Source organism: Glandiceps talaboti, chromosome 3 (assembly GCF_964340395.1).
Source record: "Glandiceps talaboti chromosome 3, keGlaTala1.1, whole genome shotgun sequence".
Classification (NCBI taxonomy): Eukaryota; Metazoa; Hemichordata; class Enteropneusta; family Spengelidae; genus Glandiceps; species Glandiceps talaboti.
In genome coordinates, this window is record NC_135551.1 from 20,269,967 (window position 1) to 20,293,502 (window position 23,536).

The 23,536-nt window shown below is 35.5% G+C and overlaps 1 protein-coding gene across 1 annotated transcript in view; it reads left to right on the forward strand.

Annotated features, from left to right (window-relative positions):
* The window catches only part of LOC144433184 (uncharacterized), a 66,466-nt gene that overhangs the window by 40,060 nt on the left and 2,870 nt on the right, over positions 1-23,536 (forward strand). The window contains exons 4-7 of the mRNA XM_078121492.1: positions 9,244-9,390; positions 10,174-10,317; positions 21,499-21,648; positions 22,887-23,051. Coding sequence (XP_077977618.1) covers positions 9,244-9,390; positions 10,174-10,317; positions 21,499-21,648; positions 22,887-23,051 — 606 coding nt within the window. The remainder of the gene's footprint in view (positions 1-9,243; positions 9,391-10,173; positions 10,318-21,498; positions 21,649-22,886; positions 23,052-23,536) is intronic.

The window sequence follows — 23,536 nt, forward strand, 5'->3', positions numbered from 1 at the left end:
CCAGGATCTAGATTTGAATTTTGACAAAAAAAAAATATTCAATAAATAATATGTGTATTCCACTCTCCAGCAAGAACAGAAAAATTACTTAGCAAAGGTAAATAGAACGTTTTTGGTGATCCAGTAACCTTGGTGGCAGCATATAGGAATGCAAGGGTAAATATTGACTGATCCGATTAGCTACTGTTATTTACAATAATTACCTACTTTACTATTTTGTTATGTAACTAACTCACTTTGTCAAACTGGTATTTTCAATACATTTTGTAGTGTATTGGAATTAAATTGACTATGTACCAACAAAATGTACAATGTGACTTGTATTCTTAGGTTCTTAGTTTGTTGTCTAATTGGTTATTTGAGAACGATACTGACAGTTTAAATACCTAAGTCTTGCCAATGGTGATGCTGACAGCCATAACACCCCCCCCTCCCTGTAATGATTCTGACAGTCACAGCTTTCTCCCCATAGTGTGATACTCATGGCCAAAACATCCTTTCGCCATAGCAATACACAGCTATAAGAGCCCCCTCCCCTGTCAATGTAGACATCCACATCACCCTCCCCATCCTCACAGCAATGATAGTGCCTTCCCACGATACTCACAACTACCACATCCCATAGAGGTCCCCTGTAAGTGCAGACAGCCAAATCACCAGGCCATGGTGATTGACTCATAGAAATAATGGTCTTCCCCACAATACTCACAACTATAACATATCCCCTCTCCATAGTGATACTCACAGTATTATTCCCTTCATTAAGTGATCGATACCGGTACTCTAAGGTTTCACCACCCCATGTATAACGATACTCATAGCTACTGAGCCCCCTCCCCATAGCACCGTCACAGCTATCCCCTCCCCATGTACCAATACCCACAGATTAAATCTTCCTCTCTGTGGCAATGCTAACAGTAACACCCTGTACACACCCATGATGATCAACTTGCAGCTACATGCATATATTATAAGCATCCAGTTCCCCATAGTACCGGTAGTAATAATCCCTGGCAGCCACAACATCCCCCTTCCATTGGCAATGCCATAGCCTCTATCCCCTTCCCCCAGCAATGCCTAACTCTGTTCAGTTACATTGGACCCTTCCTATGGCAATGCTGACAATGACAATCTCAATAAATCTTCCCTATCACACAACACCCCCCTCCCCCCATGAGTCGAAAGTGAGGTATACTGCTCCAGGCCTTTAATGATGACATCATAGAAACCTCATCAATGTACATGTAGGATCTATGTCAAGTGACTTTTATGCACTGTATGGCTAATATTTCCTGTTTCAACTTGAGTATATAAATATAGAAAGAATTAATCAATAGAATCTCAAAATAGACAAGTTTCATGAGTTTCAACAAGACACAAAGATTTGTAGTGTGTGTGCAGGTGTTCTCTCATGTTAATCTGTAACGTCCTTCTAGTGGGATTAATTTACAACAGAGAATAGTGGATGCTGTATGAGAACTTTTACTGAGTATTGACTCAAGTAGTACGTAGGGAAATGTATTACTCACATGAAACACACAGGTGCTAATATTACGTTGCTGACCTGGGTGACTCTTACCTAGTCCAGAGACTTGTCTGTGGCTTAATTTCTAAGCAAGATGTGTATTCCAATGATAAGTCTGAGGTCGGGATGACTTGATCCAGGATAGATTGCATGTGTATGACTGACTGGAAAATTTTATAGAATTTTTATAGAATGTTTTATAGAATGATAGTGAGCTTTAGAGGAGTTGTTTAAGTCTAGAGGCTTTCTAAGTTTCGGAGATCTTGAGATTTGAAGCCATGGATAGAATCTAGACTCGGGAGTGACAGTCTCAAACCGGAATGGAAATTTTTGAAAATCTTGTGTGTCTTTGTTTCTTAAATCGCTGGGAGCAATTATCATCACATGTAATAAAAGAGACAAATACTTTTTCCAGACCCTGTATAGTCATGGTGATAGCAAATATGATTATGTATTACAGGCTTGGAATCCATATAACCTAGAATACATTTACATTTACAGGGTATTTTATACATAAGTTCTAGATTGAAGCCAAAGTCTATTAACTGAACTGCTTTTTCATTTCCTTAAATTAACTGTAGGACAGTTCAGAATCGATGCCAACAAAACATGCAAACAGGGCAATGGTTTTACTGTTTGGCCTATCCTAACATGTACCCCATTAAAATGCATATTTTGATCTGGCGACGAGTACCAGATATGCATTCCTTGTAACCCTGTAGAGTACAGTACTTTTGACAAGATAGTGTAACAAATGAGGGTGAAATAAATTTTGTTTACATGTCACCAAGAGTTGAAAGTAATAAATTTGTACATACCCTAAGTGACATATACCATAAACGGTTGAATTTTACCAGAAGTTGTAACTAACTGAGTGAAATTTTAAATGACATTATGTCTGTGTTCAAAGTTCTCTGTATAATCTTGCTGCTCCAACCACATGCAGGATAAAATTAGTTGTTTACATAAAATAAGTTTGTGGTCTAAGTTAAATACTGTGTTATGTTTAAAAGTAACTTTTTATTAATAACACTGTGGCCTTTCACAGGACATGTTAATGCATGAATTTTAAATTTCAAAGCAAATATTTTTTCAGATGATCATGGGGGGGGGGGGGGGGGGAGATGAGGATGGTTGTGGAGGGGGCTAATTCAGTCAGCTTATTTTAACGGAACTGGAGTTTCCTATATACATTTGTACAATAGAAGACAGTTAAACTGAAGAAGAATGTCTTCTGGCTCAACAAAAATCTTACTAACATTGCTACATTTTATTCATTTTATTACCTGGCTGTCTCAAGTATCTTACTGCTACATTTTATCATCTGGCATGACAAAATTCTCACCAACATAAATTGTTACATTTTCTTTTCTGAGCTACATTTAAGTGATGACCTCACCCTTAAAAGAATTAAAATGTAGCAATTAAACTTAAAGTTTTGTCTAGCCAGACGATAAAATGTAGCAATTATAGAAGTAAGATTTTAGTGGAGTCAGACAACATTTTGTTTCTGGTCAACTAGTATCTATTGCAATTGGTTATAATATTTTACATAAACATTATACGTCAAGTTTCATGTATAGTTAAACCGAACATTATTTTCCGTAACATGTTTGTCCATCTATCTGGTAAAGTCTTCTGTAACATGTTTGTCCATTTTATCTGGTAAAGTTTTTATTCTTCAATAATTGTGTCTGTTCACTGGAGGGAAAAATAACTGAACTAAGAGGCTTATCTACTTGAACAAGTCACAGACAAGTTAAAACAAGTGTCGTCCAGTATAGTGTGGCTGCCAAGTCTTAATGTACACAAGTACCAAGGATTTAGCAGTATTCCTATTACAACATGTAACTTTATGTTTTTGAGCAAATTTTTGCAAGTGGAAATAATAATAATCCTATATGAATGTTGCAAGTTTGCTACACGCTTGCACAAATTTGCAACAAGCTTGTAGACAGCTTGTAGGGTCTAGTTGAAGATTGCAACATATTTGCGCAAACTTGCAAACTCATAAGGCAGCGAAGTTTTAGTTTAGTCTCAGGGCTACAAGCTTGTGACATACTTGCAATACTCTGCAAGCTTGCAAAACCCTGCAAGCTTGCAAACTTTGAGGCAAATTTGAAACTTTGAAATATAAATACACAGAACAGCTATAGTGAGAAAAGATTGAGCATTTACAAGGTATTTTTATAATAATTTTACTCATTATACCACGTGGGTGGAGGGTCTATGATTATACATATGCCTATATGAGGGATTTTACGTCTCGTTGCAGATCTCACGATCGTGATATACAAATATGCCTAGCAACAATGGTTGTCAAATGTGATCGCAGTCAAGCTTTCATTGTGGGCATGTGTGATGATGTTTGAAAACAATAGTGTTGCTAAACGTATGAGACTTTCAGCTTGACCACCCTCAAGTGGATAATGGATGCAATACATTGGCTTATGCGGGATCTGCCGCGAGACAAAAAATGGCTTATTAGCCAAGAATCGCAGTCATGTGGGGATTTTTGGCTCTCACTTTTCCCCTACCATGCCTGGTATTTCACTAGCTGTGATTTATTCAAATCTAAAATTAGATTATGGTTTCCTGCAGTGACCTTTGACTCCCAATTGAATATGGTAATTTACATCATACAGCTTTACCCTCTGAGTTAGTTCTTAGATCACATGGTGCCGCTATTGATGTTGTCTCACTGGGGGAAAAATTTAAAACCCAATAAAGAATTTGCACCATGTTTCTGGCCAAAGTTTCAATGAAGTAAACAGCAGCTAGCGAAATGCCAGGTGTGGGAGGGGAAAAGTGAGAGCCCAAAATAGCCATATGACTGGATTCATAGGCTAATAAATGCCTGTATTATATTATATTAAAGAATTGATATGAAATTATTAATTGACCCAATATTGTCTTGAAATCAATGATTATCTTTCAACTTCAGATAGGTTGCACATTTCTAAAATTTGGTGAGTTTCGAAAGAGAATTAATGTTTTAGATGATTGTTGCTGTAAACCACTGTTCTCTGTACATCAACATTACCGATACCTCACAAAAGACGCCACATACATGTACATGTGACTCCCTGAGGTGGTTGTGTTCACAGGAAAGTACATGTATGTTCTGGTCTGTGATAATGTATACAAGTTACATGTGTATCATTATAAACTTAAGTGTATGTTACTTAGTATGGACTGGGCTCTAAACTAATTATTTGTCACCTACCCTGCATGATTATGAACTAAGTACAGTTTGTATTTTCCAATGTAGTCCTAATCTTGGAATACTGATAACATGCACTGTTGATAATTATTTTGGGTAAAAAATTACGATATAAATTGGTTGAATTTGAAGCTGTACAACTTTGTCTTTATGTAAACCCCCATTTCCATAAGTTTTGACACAGGTGCAGGTGTGTTGACCTGTATAAACACACTAACACAACAAGTATGATATCACAGATCAGATCAAATAGCTATTGCTAAGTAGAATGGATTATGAACCATATAGATTATGTAGAGATATAAACACAGTCTGTCCTTTGTGTTCACAGTGGGAGGGAAGGGATAAATCATTGTGAGTCCTTGGGGGGAGGGCCTGGGGCTGGAGGATTTGGACCCAACAACAAATCAGTTTTATTTTGTGTACCTGAGAATTTGACATTTTTAGCTAGTTTGCAGCACAACAAAGTTCTAAATTTTTTTAAAGCTCATACCTGGGAAGAAAATGTTCTGTCTTAAGTTGGTCAGCAAATTTTTTCTCACTTTTGGCTTGTGTCAATTTTTTCCTTCAAAAATCCTACAGCCCCCCCCCTCCCCCCCCCCCCCCCCCATCAAATGATTTACCCCTAATTGAAGATTTTGATTATTGATAGATCAGGTCCTTGAATTTGACCTAGATAGATATACACACAGAATTTACCCAAGTGAATTATTTCAGATATTTAGCAGTTTTCTGTTGATTTAAATTAGTCTATTACTACCACTTGGTACAATGGTAGTCTAAAACCCTGAGTCTGGATAAGATAGTAGAATAGAAATTGAGATAGCTACATAGTCGCTTCAAAAACTAGATTCCAATAAGATAACTTCACTATTGCTTCTAGGTATAATGTTTTATATGCCCAGGACTGCTGTTAATTTCAAACCTACATATAGGGAGTGCACAATAGATGGGTGGGTACCCAAGTTCATAAATACATTTTGTACATGCATAATATGAGCACAAGTTCAAATGTGTACATTAATTGTTTTGTATAAATTGGAAGAATTACTCTGGCGAAGTAGAAAAAATTTAAACCAGGCACAGAAAAGGATCACAATTAAGCCATGGTACTTGGACATGATATATAATGTTAAGGTCAAGGTCATTTAGTATCATAAATATGTCAGTTTAAACTGTTAGTATCAGTAGTAAATATTTAGTGTTCCTAGTACTGATGGATTCCAGTGTACACATAAGTGGTCTTGGTCAATCAGGTCTTGGTTCTATAGTATCTTTTAAAATAAAATCAGAGATAAGTGTATCTTGCTTATCTTAGATGTAGAACAATGATAACTTTTTTTAAGGTCCAAATATAAAATATTAGAGCTTCAACAAATGGTCAAAAAAAGAGCAAAATTTCATTCAAACTTGACACAAATGTGAGAGAGTAGAGGTGAGGGAGGGTTGTGTCTTCTGTGAATAACTTACGTTATAGTGATTGAGTTTTCAAAATCAAACATCTTAAAATTGTAATTATATTTGTTAAAAAAGAATTTCAAGTCCAGACGTGAAATACATAGTTGTAAATATGCTGGTATAAATATTCAGATAAACATAATTTTAAAATAGTAATTGGCTTGGATTTAGGAGTCACATCACACCTGCATGTATGATGTAGTGGATACGTTTTGCTACTCATTAGTTATCAACTTGAGTGTACATGTATGTAGTAATGATTCATTGACAGGAAAGTAAAGGTCAATTTGATATGTTTATGTCAAACAAACAAACAAACAAACATACAAACAAACATGAAATATATATTGACACAGACAAATGTGCTGATACATGGCAAAGCAATGAAATATTCAATATCAACATTGAAATATCATTCAGTTACAGTACATTTTGCCTCCATATTAGTATCATATTACAATGTATATATACATGTATATACACACATGTATGTGACAGTATTTATATGTACAAAAAATGTATTGTAATTTTTGTTACACACACACACACACATACACACACACAGATACACACACACACACATATACATGTATGTTAATATTGATGTCATTATACTTTGTTTTTTCTGTTTGTTACGTTTGTCAATGTTGATAGTTTTCGTTGTTGTTGGATTTTTGGGGGGTACGTATCGTAAACATGACCAATGAAATTGTGGACCCCTGTGTTCAAATGAACCATTTTCATCATAAATAGTTCTAGTCCCCTGTGTTCAAATTAACCATTTTCATTATATAGTTCTAGTAAATTCCCCACCAGCTGAAAATACTCCTGCATGTAGGTAGTAACCTTTATAGCGATGGAATCTAAATTTAGCTACACACACTCATGGTGGTGAGACACAGGACTTTTGGTCTGGTACCCAAATATAGATCACAACACATGTGTACATCAGATGTTTGGATAGTGATGGGGGTTTGTAATTGACACATAAATCAACTCGGTGCAGTTTGAATCAGCTGTACACATTTACATGACATATACAAAGACATTAATGTCTGTTTCACAGTGTTATTACTGAGAAATGACGTACATTCACTGTAGAATTTGTTACATTTCCACGCTGTAAGTGGCTGTAAGCTTGAGTGATTTCATAGCTTTTGTACTTCCTGGTGTAAACATAGTAAAGTAAGTTAGACTAGAAGACATCTGGAAAGGAAAATGCTAAAGTGTATAAAAAGTTTTGACAGCTGTTTCCTGAAAGCAACAAATATTATGGGATATTCATTTCATATTTCTCCTGCTATATTAATCCCCCCCACCCCCACCCCCACCCCCCAATAGTCTGTGCTAACCATGGTATGGAATCAAATCTAAATAATATGAAGAGAGATCTGAAATTCAATGCCATGGATAGCACCACGTAATAGAATAGTTTCCTGAAAGCAAAAAATATTAATGGAAGTTTAATTAACTTTTTCTCCAGTTTCTTGAACATTTCAATTATGACATGTTCATTTCATATAATTTATATTAATGGTAACGTTTTTTTTAACTTTTATAAACTGAATTTGAAATTAAAAAAAAAAACCATACTGACTCATTAATACCGTACAAAGTGATTTTGCAAAAATCCAATTTCTTTGAAAAAATTAATTACTTCTTGAGGTTAACCCCTTCAATACTGAAAACATTCCCGCCAAAATTGTTTGGACAAAATTCTTGTTTTATGTAAGTTTTTGGCATATATCAACTTCATTTTAGACTGGAATTAAAGAATTGTTAGTTCCTAACAAAGTAATATTATTGTAATTATGAAAATATTCATATAATTTAAAACTTGTCTCTAGTCATGAAAGGGTTAAGACCCTAGGGATCTTTATATAAGGTATTGGATGATGTGTAGATTTTTAAAAAATTACTTAACACATTTCTCCTCGATCCCCATTCCACCATCAGTGATACCCCAGTGGAATAAATCATTTGAAAACATATGTAGTGAAAATGATGCATTTGATGAAAAATGCATGTACATGTACGCATAGGTTATACTGTAAAGAATTTAATTCCCATTTGGTGTACATTCCAGCCACTTTTCTTGAAAGTCTGGTAAACATCAGCAAACAAATGACTACTTGAGTCTGACCTATCCACACATAGCTAAATGTTTGTACTCTTGTTGTGTACTGACTGACATACCAGTGTTTATAAAATAACTAAAAACCAATTTAATTCATCTAGTAAGACTCATATAGTTTGAAATATACACGTACATATTAACATACTTAGAAGTAGATGACGTGACACGTACTGTGTACCATTGAAAGGGCAAATGTTAAAAATGTATCAATTTAATATGTTGACTTGAAGTAAAGGCCAAGAGTTTAAGACTAGAATTGACACCAAGTTTTATGCTAGTCAGAGGCACTATGACAATAAAATAGTGAATTATATTATGTTTTATGGCAAATGAGATAATTTTATTTCTATACTTCAAGCCCAATGTATTAAGTTTGTGTGAAACGATAACAAAAACCAGTGACCTCTAGTGAACTTTGTAAGATGATCAAGATTGAGTGTGGTTCATAAATTTATACCAACAGAGACCAAATAAAAATTATGAAAATTATGGGAAAAATATTTATTGAAAATTGTATTCTCATGTTGATTAAAAAATACATTTTTTTTCTTCTGAATTTTGGATAACTGGTAACATTTATATGAGAAATCCCAAAGAACAATTAGTGTATATAAAAGGAAATTAATTATCAGTTTTGTTGACTTTCACCATTTTTGGGTCTGTTTTGATTATGGTCACACTGGCCCTTTTTCGAATGTACAGGGAGCTACCTAAACGTGATAGTACTCCATAGTTTGGAATAAAGTATGTAGAGCTGTTTGATAAAAGATCAGGACAGGAAATTTTGATTTAAGAGACACCAAAATTGATAATAAAGAGACGAGAGAATCACTTTCTGTGTAAAAAAATACACCATCTTTTATAGTAATGATGATCTTTCTTGTTTTTTTTTTTTAACAGATGAGTTTCGTAATATTGTAGCCTGTGAGGATAACAAGTTATATTTGGAATGTTCTTTGTCTAGAGTGTTGGTGATTTACTCAGCTATGTTTGGTCGATATCGTCATGGCAATCTGAATTGTCCGTCAAGCGTTGAAACTGAAAAAGGTGAGTTCCATTACGGTATGTTAATTTAAAGTGCCAGGTACTTTGATTTTATCAATGGTGGTGTGAGATTTCTCTGTCACAACCAATTACCTCAAATACTTAGTTAATGTAAATAAAAGTTAATACATAAAAGTGATTTCTATCTAAAAAGTGCTAAGCTAATCTTACCGGAAATGGCTGTATTTGAAGACTTTATTTTTGGTACATATAAATGTGTAAAAAATGGCTAGCTTAAAGACTCATCATTGAAGTCTTTCAAATCTAGCAATCAAAATCGACAACTAGAATGATTCGGTTTTTTTAGCACAACTTTTTGTCTGGATTTAAATTAATACTCAGAAAAAAAAATAAGTAAAACAAAAGTTACAGCCTGTATCTCTTTAATTAATTCTTGGTATGTACAATAGCATTTGACCTCATACTAGAGAGTCAAAATAGAACTAAAAGGTTGACTTATTCTCATGTGTGCCTATAGTAATGCATGTGAAGTGCGTGGAGCAGAAGTTATGGAGTCGACCAAGAAATTGGATGTCTCGTTATTTTTATGATGTGCCTAGGGCAGTAATAATCTATTTCAGATACCGCGAATTGTGTAATTTCAGGAGAATTTAAAATGTTTGAATTCTAATACTTGTGTCACAAAATATGTAACAAAGATTATGTATACTACATCGACTGGTGTGCATCTTGACTGGTACAATGTAGTGTGTTACAGTTTTGGTTCTTAGTGTAACTGTCATAGTTTTTATGAAATAATGATCTTTTTATTAACATTTTTAACAGATTGTCTTAGCAATGTTGCGTTACAACAAGTGATGAAGCGTTGCCATGGTAAACGGTCATGTGGTGTGTATGCAAGAAGTGGTGTATTTGGTGATCCATGTAGGCCGAATGTGGAGAAGTATCTTGATGTGGCCTATACATGTGGTAAGTTAGTCCTATAGGTTAGATGATAGTGTACCTGTACATGTGGTAAGTTAGATGATAGCATACCTGTACATGTGGTAAGTTAGATGATGGCATACCTGTACATGTGGTAAGTTAGATAATAGCATACCTGTACATGTGGTGAGTTAGATGATAGCATACCTGTACATGTGGTAAGTTAGATGATAGCATACCTGTACATGTGGTAAGTTAGATGATGGCATACCTGTACAAGTTAGATCATAACGTAATTTGCTTTATGATATAGAGCTGTAAGTTAAGAGTAGTCTTATCTGTACATTGGTGATTGGTTTATTGCTGTTTAAAGGGAAGATGTTATGCAGAGGGACAAAAATAGTAAAATGAGATATGTTTGGTGTTTGACCATAACAGGCTCTGCAAGGGGACAACCATAATAGGTTCTCGGTGCTGTCTGTCTGTCTGTCTGTCTGTCCGTCTGTCCATCTGTCTCTGTCTGTCTGTCTGTCTGTCTGTCTCTGTCTGTCACTGTCTGTGTCTGTCTATATCTGTCTCTGTCTGTCTGTCTGTCTGTCCATCGATAAAGTTTAGTAAAGAATTGACAAGAATGAATATTTAATTTGATAAAAACAACCCCCCCCCCCCCAACCCCCCCAAATCCCAGTATAGTAGTAATACAAATAAATTCTCTTATATATAACATACTGTAATCATGTGATCATACAAAGTAAGCACAGAATGAGAGTGTCACATATTTCGACTGAAGACTTTTGAAGTAACAGTATTCTGATCTAATTCCTCAAAAGTTATGTACGGCATTCAGCTACAAAGTTTGTGGTCATTAAAGTATACATTGAGTTTATCGTTACTCTAGAGGCTGTCTCTGGCTTTGTCTCTCTCTTCTCTTGAGAATTGAAGCTATGGTTTGCTCTCTGACTAGTTTGTCATACATGATACCATTGACTGATAGTGGAGCTGCAGGAGGTCTAATACCTATGTATGGCCTCAGGATGGTTTTCAGTTCATGATAGACAGACAACCTTTAGGGAAGTTATAGTTACTCTGAATATTTTTAACTCCGGTCAGTAACCCCCTAAATGTTGACAACTACTTAAATTGCTGAATCCAATCCAACTTTCATTTTAAGGAGGAAATCACGGAGACAATCTGTAATTGTTCCTAGAATATTTATTTCACTGGAAAGAAGGGAAATGACAATGCTGCGTGTTTGTCCAGCAAAGACAGAAAGTCTCCAATGTCAAAACAAACTTTCTGTAATATTTAGAGAGGGTTTTTGAAAACACAGGCAACTCAAGACCAGATGTTTTTGTTACACCAGACTCAAGGCTATAAAAAGCTAGCTAGATTGTGAAAACAACACGATCATATAGCTGTTGAATGAAGTGGTCAATTTGTAAAATTCCTTTAACTAGGGATGCCAGGCATGCTGCTGTGACAATGATATCTGTTGGATGAGGTTGCCAAATTCAGTATTTACTTCATGTGGCCGATAGTCAAAAAACCTTGGATTTTACTAATCGGTCTCAGAGTATTGATCCATCATGTAAATTGATGTAGTGATGTGTTTTAAATTAGTGATTTTGTTCCTGGTTTTCAATCAGCATACCGTCTTTCCCTAAACTTTCTCATTATGATCCAAAAACATAAAGAAAGAATATGTTTGTTCATAATTGGTCTAATATGTTGGTGAAAAATTGACATAATTAAAACAAGTTGGGAAATTTTTTTTTTAAATTTAAAAAAAAAAAAAAATATTTCAAATTTTTTAATTTATTTACAAAGCAAAAAGTTGTTTACAATTTGACAGCCACTCTAAATAGTATATATATATATATATATATATATATATATATATATATATATATATATATATATATATATATATATATATATATATATATATATATATATATATATATATATATATATATACATGCACTACATTGTACAGCCAACGTACAACTTAACAGATGCCTACTACACTCCTCAGGAAGATTCAAAGAGTTTTTGAATGGTAGCTCAAAACCATACTACAATACATGGTGTTATACACACCGGGATTCTACCACAAACTAAGGTGGTGCAACTGGCCAAGATTTAAAGCCTAACAAATGCTGTCACGTTTTACCACTGTAAAGAGAGATCTTGAGATCTGATGTCATAGATAGCACTATTGACTACAGTTGGTGAAGAAGGGGGTGGGGATGGGGATGTAGGCAGTGATGCAAATGATGTGCAGATTGTAGAGAAATATTGGTGCCGATAAAATTCATATTTTGGTTTTGACAGATTTAAAATCCATTTTTTATGATTTCATCTTCCTATCAATTGATTTGCCTGAATACATGATTTAAATAACTCAATGTTATAAAAATTGAACATTAAAAATTGGGAAAAAAATACACAAAAATTTTACGAAATTTTTTTTACTATGAAAAGTTGATAAAGTCACCATAAAACATTGTGTGTGTAAATACAGGCGGTAATCTTTAGATAAGGAGTCCAACACTGACCTGATTGTAAGTTTGGAGATATGTTCATGATGTTTGCATGTACATATAGCTTTAGGTTATCAGTAATCCCACCTAAGCAGGTAAATGTACACCTACAGAACTATTGCTCACTAAGTGCACTTAACAACTTCAAACTTTGTCAAATTTGTTGACTTTACATCTACAAACTTGTTGCAGTGACCTTGACAGTGAACTTTAACACATACAACTGTTATAAACAGTTCATGAACGTGACTGTGTACAGTTCTTATGTATCAACTGTGTTGATAGAATTGATGTAAACAGAGAATAGATCATTCACTTTTAGACAACTTTATAGCTGAAAACAGTATTCAGGAAAATGATAGTGTGGTGAATGAAAACAAGATTACAGGCTGGTTATTGAGAGAGGCTTACAGATTTAGTTTTCAAGGCTAGATTATTTAGAGGGAGGTAAAATTCCAGAAGTGTACAGATTTGGAAACCACACTTTTACTTGGTTCTCTGTGAAAAAACTCAAACAAATCGAACAAAACAAAGAAACAAAAACTAAAAAAATCCTAGAAGTGTACAGATTTCAAGAAATAATTTAAATTTATTGTATGGTTAAAAAACAAATAAAAATTAAACTAAACTGAACAAAACTAAATTAAATAAAACTAAGCATAAGTAAACATAACCAACCCAACCCAACCCCACCCCACCCGACCACCCCAACCCACCCCAACCCAACCCAACCTAACCCCACCCAACCCAGCTTTGGGCATGTAATCTACAAAGGTACTCATTCATTATCTTGTCCAGGTGTAGTCTAGTTCCAGACAAGGACAGTATTACGTATTAAAAATTTCATCTCTTTCCCGGTCTAGTCAAGGCCCTGACGAAAGGTGTTAGGTGTGATTCTACCCCATAATGGGCGAAGTGTGAATGGCGCATGTCAGTAGTAATCCATCACAAATTGACAGGCTGTCATCATTGTTCTCATGTTTCTAGGATCTTTAGGACTGATATGATATGCAAATGTCCAACCAGGACTTCACTTCAAGTCTGTTTAAACTAAAATCATGTGGGGGTGCGACGGCGATGTCATCATGTTTAGGGGCGTCATCGAAATCAAAAGCATCGTAATTACGCGTCGCTACGAGTAAAGACTAGTAACTACTAGTAGCTACGATGTACTACGAGAAACGGGAGATAATGAGGTGTTCAGGTTCATGAATAACTGACAATAGATAATAAGTTTACATTTCTTTGTTTCCCTTAATGATGTCGTCTTTACGCGTAGATACACGTAATTTTTTATCGCCAACACACAATAGATAGTGATTCTCACCTTCCATGTTTCCAATGATGACATCGTCTTCTATCGTAGTTGATCGTAGTTTGTCATAATTTTCGATCGTCAAAGAAAACCACGTACTCAGCCAGTAATGTGCTGATGAAACTAGTACTGCACATGTTTTTATGAGTGCAAGTTCATGGGCGATATTCATTAAAAAAAACAATAAGATATGCACGAAATCAAAGTTTCAATATTCAGTACAAACTAACAGTACAACTTACAAGCTCACGCTTGGCGGCCATGGTAGGGCCAAGAAATGCTGTTGAATTTCCGGGTTGCGGAAGTGCAGTTTTGACTTTTATATCATCGAATAACGGGATTTGTTTTATATATTCTAAAACAACAACTATTTTTTTATGTTTCTCAGTACAGTAACATTCCTAAATGATGGGGTTGAGTTGAGAAATCGCAATGTTCGGCAACACGTGGCGTGATGCATGATGTCGGTTTATATAGAAACATAGAGACGCAAGTGATGAACGTATTCAGTTATTCGTAGCCCGAAATTTCGTTATACAAATGACGTTTTTCCTCAAAATTTTGAAGAAACAAAACGTTTTTAGGTGACTTCTAAATCAATCAAATCAAACGATATATTAATGCGAGACAAACTTTAGTTTTTAATTTGTTTTTGTGGACAATGTTCGATTTCGACTGACGAATCCTGCGACTAGAATCTAACACGATCAATGCACCGTTCAGCAGCCAGACGAAAATGGTCGACATGTTTGTTGACCAGCCGAGAAGTGCATAAGGAACTTGTGAGGCAGTCCGAATAAATAGATGTAAAATCCGACGTTTCGAATAAAAATTCTTCTTCAAGGTATTTTTAGGCAAGACATATTAGGTAAACATCTGAATATATCTGAAACACTTAGTTGACTTACTAGCCGACTGTACGAATGCCATAGAACTTAGAAGGCATCGGATGAATAACATTGAAAAAAGTAAGCGTGAAACTGATTTGCGCACAGGAAAGAAAAATCTTTTTGTTTCGTTATTTTTTTCACCATGAAGACTACGCGTAAATGGTCGTAGTTTGGGCTCATGAATAACGGACAATAGGTGTTTACTTTTTATTGTCTACAACCTAAAGTACATGAATATGCGTTGAGACTTATGAATATTCACCGTAGTACATCGTAACTACTAGTAGTTACTAGTCTTTACTCGTAGCGACGCGTAATTACGATGCTTTTGATTTCGATGTCGTCCCTTATATGAACACAGTTGGGGGGAGCACATACATGTATGTCTGTCCTTGAGCAACGGCCTTGACTAGACTGGGAAAGAGATGAAGTTTCTAATATGTAATACTGTCCCTGTCTGGAACTAGACTAGCCCAGGTGTTGATAACCATCTTAAAACCCTCAAAGAACTGACGTAAAGACGCCCACATGGGTGTATGTTAGCTGTATCAATATACCATATCATATTAACATCCCCAAAAACCACAATCTGTGAAAAGTAAACACAACCTTTCATTGTTGCTACTATTCAACTTTTGTATGGCGCAAGATAAGTTCTGACCTGACCTGACCTCTGACCTGACCTCTAACCTTACTGTAATCCCCTAGCGGTCACATCACAGGAATACTGTACATCAAATTGAAAAATTGTTAAATCACCATAGCGATGCATTAGAAGCATGGTTTTGGCTGAGCTGAATACCGTGTTTGATTTCTTGTGCGTAAATCCATAGATCTGCCAATAATTCCATAGTACAGCAATGTTACGAATGAACATGTGCTTGTGCGATATGTCAGTTTGTATAACGACTTTACCATCGTTTTGCGAGACTTTTGGGGTACAAAATGCTTACCAAATAAGTGATGATAATGCAATCGATGGGAGAATGTAAACTTATGATGCTATTGTCCTCATGACTTACTTTCAGACTGAAGGTGGTGATTGTAGTAAAAACATTATTTGCAGGTCAAACACAATTTCACTGTTTGAATACTAATAAGCAACTGTGTGAATGAAGTGGCCAACGACAACTAGACTGTCTGTCAATGTGTGATGGATTCTAGCTAATGTCTAAAACGGGGTCCTCTTTGCATATTTCTGATTTTGCTAAGGTCTAACATGTGGTTTATTGTCCTTTACCAAATCGTAACTGCCATTAATTGTCCCAAAAATGTTGCTTCCTAAGGAAAATGTATTTAGGTGTAAACTTCCATCTTTTAAAAACCTGTAATGGTCTAAAATGGGGTATTGATTTTTGGTCAAAGTGGGTCTAAAATGGGGCCTGGGGTTTCCAGCACTGGCCACACACCCCTACCAGAGCTGGTCACTGGTAGGGCCCTCCAGGCTCTAGACTATGTGATGATGTTCATTCTGTTTGAAATGGACTGAGTATATAAAGTAAACATGAGGATCTTGGAATCTGTGAACCCCTGCAGTTGAAATTGTGTGAAACTTCTACAGTTTAAACAATTTCACAGAAGTACTCTAAACAACTTGCTATGCATAATATGAAACTTTCTAGCCATTTCTCAATTGGGCATAAAATCAGGAAATGCGGTTGACTTTAAAATGTGATTTCCGAAGACTGCAAGAAGGAAAACACTAAAACATTGAAAGTCACATAGCCGAACAATTCCAGCCATACCAACCATTCTTCGTCCTTTCAGGATCCACTTTACAGCTAGAGTGTTAGTCCCCTCCAACGGAGGAGTGCAGGGGATCGGTACAACAATAGGAACAGAAACCGGACTCTATAATCAGATAAAAAGAACATTACCTAGCTAACAGAGCTTGTCCACATAAACATGGCTGGTAGAAAATTATATTTTGCTGTATTGTGTTTGGGTAGCCATGCTGAACGAAAGTGTAGGACTTAGGAGATGTTTACCCCATTAGGTTATTAACGGTGTTTGGGTGGTGGTTGAAACGTAATCAGTATCAAACAGTCACTCTGTACTCATGATTTGTGTGATTTCGTGGTATGTAGTCGCCATGACGTCAGCAGGTAAACACTTCAGTGTTGCACTTTCTATTGAAATATGAGAAATGGAAATGCATTTTCTTTGTTTTTTATTTTGAGTCACAAGTCATGGTAAAGACCTGTCTACCAGAGTTCCTCAGGCCAAATCAAAGGAAACTGCCTCCATAGTTTGGGTTAAAAGTGCAGGATTTATGCAGATGTCCTTCATTTAATTGTAACTCTTTTACAGATAAAACAGGCAATGTTTGCCAGAACACTATATGTAACATATACATATAGATCAAAGTTGATCATTGTGAAAGTTTAGGTTGTTATTACTTGATAGATAACAACACTTTTAATGCTGAACACAGCGTGGTTGTTATCGAGGGACAGTTTTCAAAAGCTGAATGAATGTACACACAACTCTCCTCAATCACAAACCTGCTCTGTTCAGCAATAAAATTACTCTTATCTAGTGATTAAAACCAACAACCTCAACTGGTCAAATAATCAACTGTGATCATTAAATGTATATGTTTCATGTATGTACAGTCTTCTGGCAAACACTCCCTGTTTTAGCTGTAAATAAACAAAGTGATACCTAGGAGTAGGATTATACACTAGCAAGCCAGTTTTCAGCAGGTCTTCAAGAGGGTATACAATATGAGAGAAGGTTGATACACAGGGGGCCCAGGAACCATGTTACAAACAAACAAACAAACAAACAAACAGACAGGCAGACAAACAAACAAACAAGAAACAAACATACACACACACACACAAAAAATGTGTATGGGTAGATGAAAATATTTTAAGCTCATGAATAAATATATCTATATACATGTATATACGGGCCTGTCTACTATTGAAATATGTTTCTATCATGTGTAATATACATTGTATTCATCCATACAAGGGGTGGGTGGTATTTGTCATAGCATAAACACCATAGGAGCTAGGACCCCATAACTCTGTTTACTGATAGCATGCTATTATAACTTCCACTGATAAAAACAAACCAGTAAAAGCATTGTGTGAAAGGCATTCGCTGTTGTGTTTGTATCAGTTGTATTCTTGTTTTTACCAAAGTTTGTCTTTGTGTGAGGTCTTCCTCGAGCGTCAGCGCACTCAATTCAAGGAAACACACTGGTTTTTTTTTGCGGGTTGTATAATACCTCGAAGCAATCATCACAAATTCTGCCTATTAACTGAATATAATTATCAATAGTTTCTTCTATTACTTTTGACTATTTGTTTTATAACATATTGTAAAGTATTATGCCAGCTTGTGTGATAGTTGATATGAATCACTGCTGACAACCCTGTCAACTTGTCGCCATCAGTGATGTCCACAAAAAATATTAGACTATGATGTCATCGGTGCTGAAAGGTCATACTCAACATTGACCCAGGTCATGACCTCTATCATCAACTCCATTCATCAACTTTGTGCAAATTGTTTTTTTCGTGTGTGACTCATCGTTCCTCTATAGCAGAATAAATGACCCCTCCCCCAAGTATTGCTTACAATAACATGAATAACAATGATATAGTGCAGCAATTTTTCAAATACTTCTATTTAAAGTAAATCTGTAATTTTTAAAATTTATGTGAATTATGTAAAACTGAATGAAAATTCAAAAAAGTGGTCAACTTCCTTCCATACATGGGTTTCGCAGAAACATAAATTGTCGCGAGTTTTTGTTGTTATGAGAAAGTTTACTTTTCTCTTTAAGTAGTGGTGATAAGTTAATTGTTCACATATCAGAACAACTTTCCCGGTTTTAAAGTTTAACATGATAGTGATAATTGTAAATGAACAAAAGAAAAGAAAGTGGACAATTGATCTGTCATCAAAGTATCTACAGGAAACTGACCTTCACATCTGTCAATAAGAGGATTAAATCGCTGAAAGTGTGAGAGAATACGTGTGATTGTTATTGTGCTAACTTTATATGAAGTAAGAGAAAAAAGGGATTAGTACAGAACTTTTGAATCAGAAGTGGTATTGTCTAAGTTTGGGGGGTGGGAGGGATGGGTGGTGGTACTCATTTGACTGTACATAGATGTGCTGCCCTTCAAGTTTGGATGCCTTTTCTAGCCCTTGGTCTAAAATGGGGCCCACTCTACATTAGTTTTGATTTTGCTTGGTCTAAAATGTGGTTCATTGTCTACCAAATCATAACCTGTGTCATTAATTACCTCCAAAATGATGGAACTACCATAAATCTATTTTGGTTTAAAATTTGTTGTTCTAAAAGCCTGTAATGATTCAAAATGGGGTTTGGTTTTTGGCCAAAATGGGTCTAAAAGACAGTCAAACCAGAAGAGAATCCTCTCTGGGGTTGGCAGTATTGGCCACACATTCCTACCAGAGCTGGCCATGGACTGGTACCATCCCAGGTTGTCTTGAAAGGAAAATACAGCAAGCAAACATTGAGTTAGTCCTGCAGAGACTTGAAGTTGTAACCTAGAAATTAGAATCCAGTCCCATGGGGACTTGGTCACTTGCCTTTCCCCTCCCTTCTGGCATTTTACTAATGAATGGTGTTTTGCCCAATGCATATTGTTATTGCGTTTTAAATCTTTTCCACTTTGAGATGACTTCAGTAAAGTGTTACCATGTAAACAGAATAGAACCAACTTGGAGGGTTGAACTGTATGATGTAAACATGATTACCATATTCAATTATTGCTACAGGAAATACTAATTGAATTTTAGGCTTGAATACATGGCTGTTAGCAAAATGCCAGGCACAATAGGGGAAAGGTGATTGCCAAAAAATGCCCACATGACAGGATGCTAAGTTTAAACAGCCATATGTCTATCTCAGTATTTGACACAACATAATGGCAACATTGTCAGGGCAAATAGCCAAGTCTTTGCACTGTATGTAAACAATATTTGAAGTTTATGAATGAGACACATGGTCAAGTTAATGAGTTTTAGGAGTGTTGATAGAAGTGTCCTACCCACATACAACACACTTCATTGGTTCATTAATCAGCCCCCTTCTTTGAGTATCACACATTAATGTGTTTGATTTAACAGTTGGATGTTGATTGAGTTGTGTCACCTATAAGGATTCTGTCACTGATGTGGTGCCAAGTATATTGACAGTATTGAGTGAAAAGTGCCCTCTCTGTTCTGGCAGCTTGTAGAAGGATTAATAACTGAAGCATTCACCAACCCGATGATATGCTGTGTGTCACATAGACTACTTATAAACAAAATATCTAGTAATATAACCACATTTGTAAGGTGGTTATTAGTTAGTTAGACCAATGGAAATCAATAGAAAACTTCAGCTGAACAACTGTTCACCCAAGGCTTATTCTGAGTACCAAGCGTAGAAGTATTAATTTGAGCCCTGGTCCTGTCATATTGTATTACACATACTTTGTAAGTCTGTGTTGATATTATGTACAGTTAGCCTTGTGGTTTGCATTCATTACTCATGTTTCTGTAATAGCAGTCGCGAAAGGCTCAAAAGTGTTAGGCTTTGACCCCATAACTGTGGTTTTGCTAAGGATGGTAAAGTTCCTCAGTCATTTTACCATAAGGTACACTACCACTAGTAACAGTGTTTTAGGGGTGGTTATGTAAAATGTGCATGTACAGTTCTTCAGTCACTTTACTACCCTGGGTTCCCTACCAGTATTTTGCTAAGGGTGGCTATGTTCAGGCAAAATCTACCTGTGTTCCCCATAGTTACTTTAGCAGGGTTCCAAAACAAATTTACAACAATATGAGGAAAGTCTCTCTTTAATTACAATCCTGCTGTGTTCTGTAATAAAAATGTTCTTGTCTAATTAGTAAAACAACTTCGAATTGCCAAATGCTTGGCTTTATAATCATTACATGTATACGTTATGTACAGTTTCCTGGCAAACTCTTGTTGTTGTAGCTGTACATGTATTGTGCCACAATATGAAGTGAATGTATGTATACATACCCAGAACAAAGACAAATGTATCAGCACACTGTTAAATTCTATGAATGTGAGTCACCTTGTTGAGTTACTAGTACTTTGTATCAACTTGTATACAATCGTACCCTGTGGGGGGTGTGCACTCACCAGGACATTGACCCCCACCCATGACATACTTCTGAACTCACAGTGACAAACTAAGTAAATTTACACCGAACAGAAAAAAAAATACTGAATACACATTATGGACTATACCCAATTGGTCTTAAGCTTAGTGTTTAGGGTATTTGATCTATTACATAGGTAATGAATAGTTGAAAAGCCACTTACTGTTAAACCCAGTGCCTGGAGCAAATCCTGTATCGGTTTGTTGTATTTTCTGTTTATCTTCTTTCAGCTCTAAGGTGCAACTTAGAGACTTTTGTCATGACGTTTGTTTTCTTTTTTGGAAAATATAAAAGCTGTTTTGTTTGAATTCCACAGTTCCTAAGAAAATACTGCGTAAACCAAGACGGTATCAAAGTATGTCGGCAGTGTCTGGTTTACCAAGTTATGTACCTAGACCACAGACGCAGAGTTACGATGAAACGACGACGGCAGCTGCTCTGTTCACGCCGGAACATAGTTTGTCAGGTGAGATTGTAGTTTTTTTGTGTGAGTTTTATTGAATTATGATTTGTTTAAGGGCAGAGAGAAAGTAAAATGTTTGTGAGCTCTGCAAACCTTTTAGAGGTTAACTTTCTTCATAAAATTATCAAAAAGTGGACAAGAATGTGTTTTTCTTTTGCAATATATCATAGTTGTAAAAACCTCACAAACACACATAAAGGGGAAAACCATTTCAGGAAATACAAGTTTTTTCATTAATTCTTGGCTTTGGATAGACTACCTGTAGACGTGAGAACTGCTATCACTACAAACTGTAGTCTACCTGTAGACATGATAATGGCTATCACTACACTATTATGTTCTCCTAATTGACATTTTGAATTTTTGAATTTCCACTACGTTCCCCAAAAAATTCAAAATGTCAGGTAGGGTATGAGAATAGTGTAGCAATAGCCGTTCTCATGTCTACAGGTAGGCTAGGTTTTGGAGTCATTTCATGATTTTGGATCACATAAATTTCGCTCGGTTGCCAAGAAACACCAAATTTAAACTTTTTTTTTTCACCTCTATTGTTCTTTCAGTAGAATACCGTTGCATCATGGGCTAGGCAGACATGAATATGTGTTAGTTGCCCAATGAATATTCATGACTTCCTAGATGCTTCTTACCTTCAGATATATAGTCATGAATATGCATTGTTCATCTAATAAATATTCATGTCTGCTAAGAGCCATGAACCTATGGTGTATCACTGAAAGAACAAAAAAAAAGTTTCAATTTGGTGTTTCTTTGTAATCGAGTGAAATTTGTGATGATGTCAAATCATGAAATGACTCTCCAGAACTCAGAGTTTCTGAAAATACCTTTATTTCCTGGAGTGGTGTTCCCCTGTATTCATTCCATTGTTTGATAAAACCTCTGTTGATTAACCAACTTAAACATTGAAACATGATTTTTACAGTCGACATGTTCTTCGTCAACATTTTTACGACTGCTAGATTGGCTTACAACTACAAGCGGTACATAGTTTAATATAATTTATAAATGAACAATTTGAGAGGGAAACTTTATAATAGATTCATTTTTACGAGATATATAAAAAAAAAATTTGTCCACTTGTTATAACTAATTAATCAGTGATTGTTAACTATGAAAAAAATTACTTGTAAAAATATTCTGTTTACGATGTATTATCAGAAAAATTTGAATTTCATGGTTCATATTTTCAGTTTATTTTAATCATAATTTATTTTATATTTTAGATGATGATCCCAATTTATGGGATGGAATTTATGATGTGACGGATATCAATGGATCATATATATATAACAACAAGTCAACTGTGGAGATAGACTATGATGGAGAAGAGGAAAATGAACCTCTAGGTTTAATATCTGATATCATGTCAGCTATTGGATACATCAGATGTAAGTATACAAGGTAATGAATATGCCTTGTTGCGGTTATCAGAAAGACAAAAGAATTGCACAGCTTGGCCTCTTGGAGTGCTGTTCAGAAGCAGTGTTTGCACCAGCAGTGTGGGTCCTGAGTTGAATACTGTAGCCTACTTTCAAAGAATTCTCACTGAATATTATACCATATTCCAGTTATCGGAAAGACAAAAGAATTGTATAGTTTGGCCTCTAAGAGTGCTGTTCAGTGGCAGCTTTTGGGCCACCAGTGTAGGTTAAGATATCCTTCTGAAGAAGACATCATTTCCCAGTTCTTCATAGCAAATGTTATTTGCATTCTCAAACAGTTAAAAATGGTCTGCTAACGTTGTTTCACATAATTTTTAGGAACTCACAGAGTATTTTTAGTCAAATTTTTTTGTTGACTGTTTCATGTACTGCCATGGGATTTTGCTCTTAAGTGGGGTGCCCTCTTGTGACGCTTGTTTTGAAAATGACTG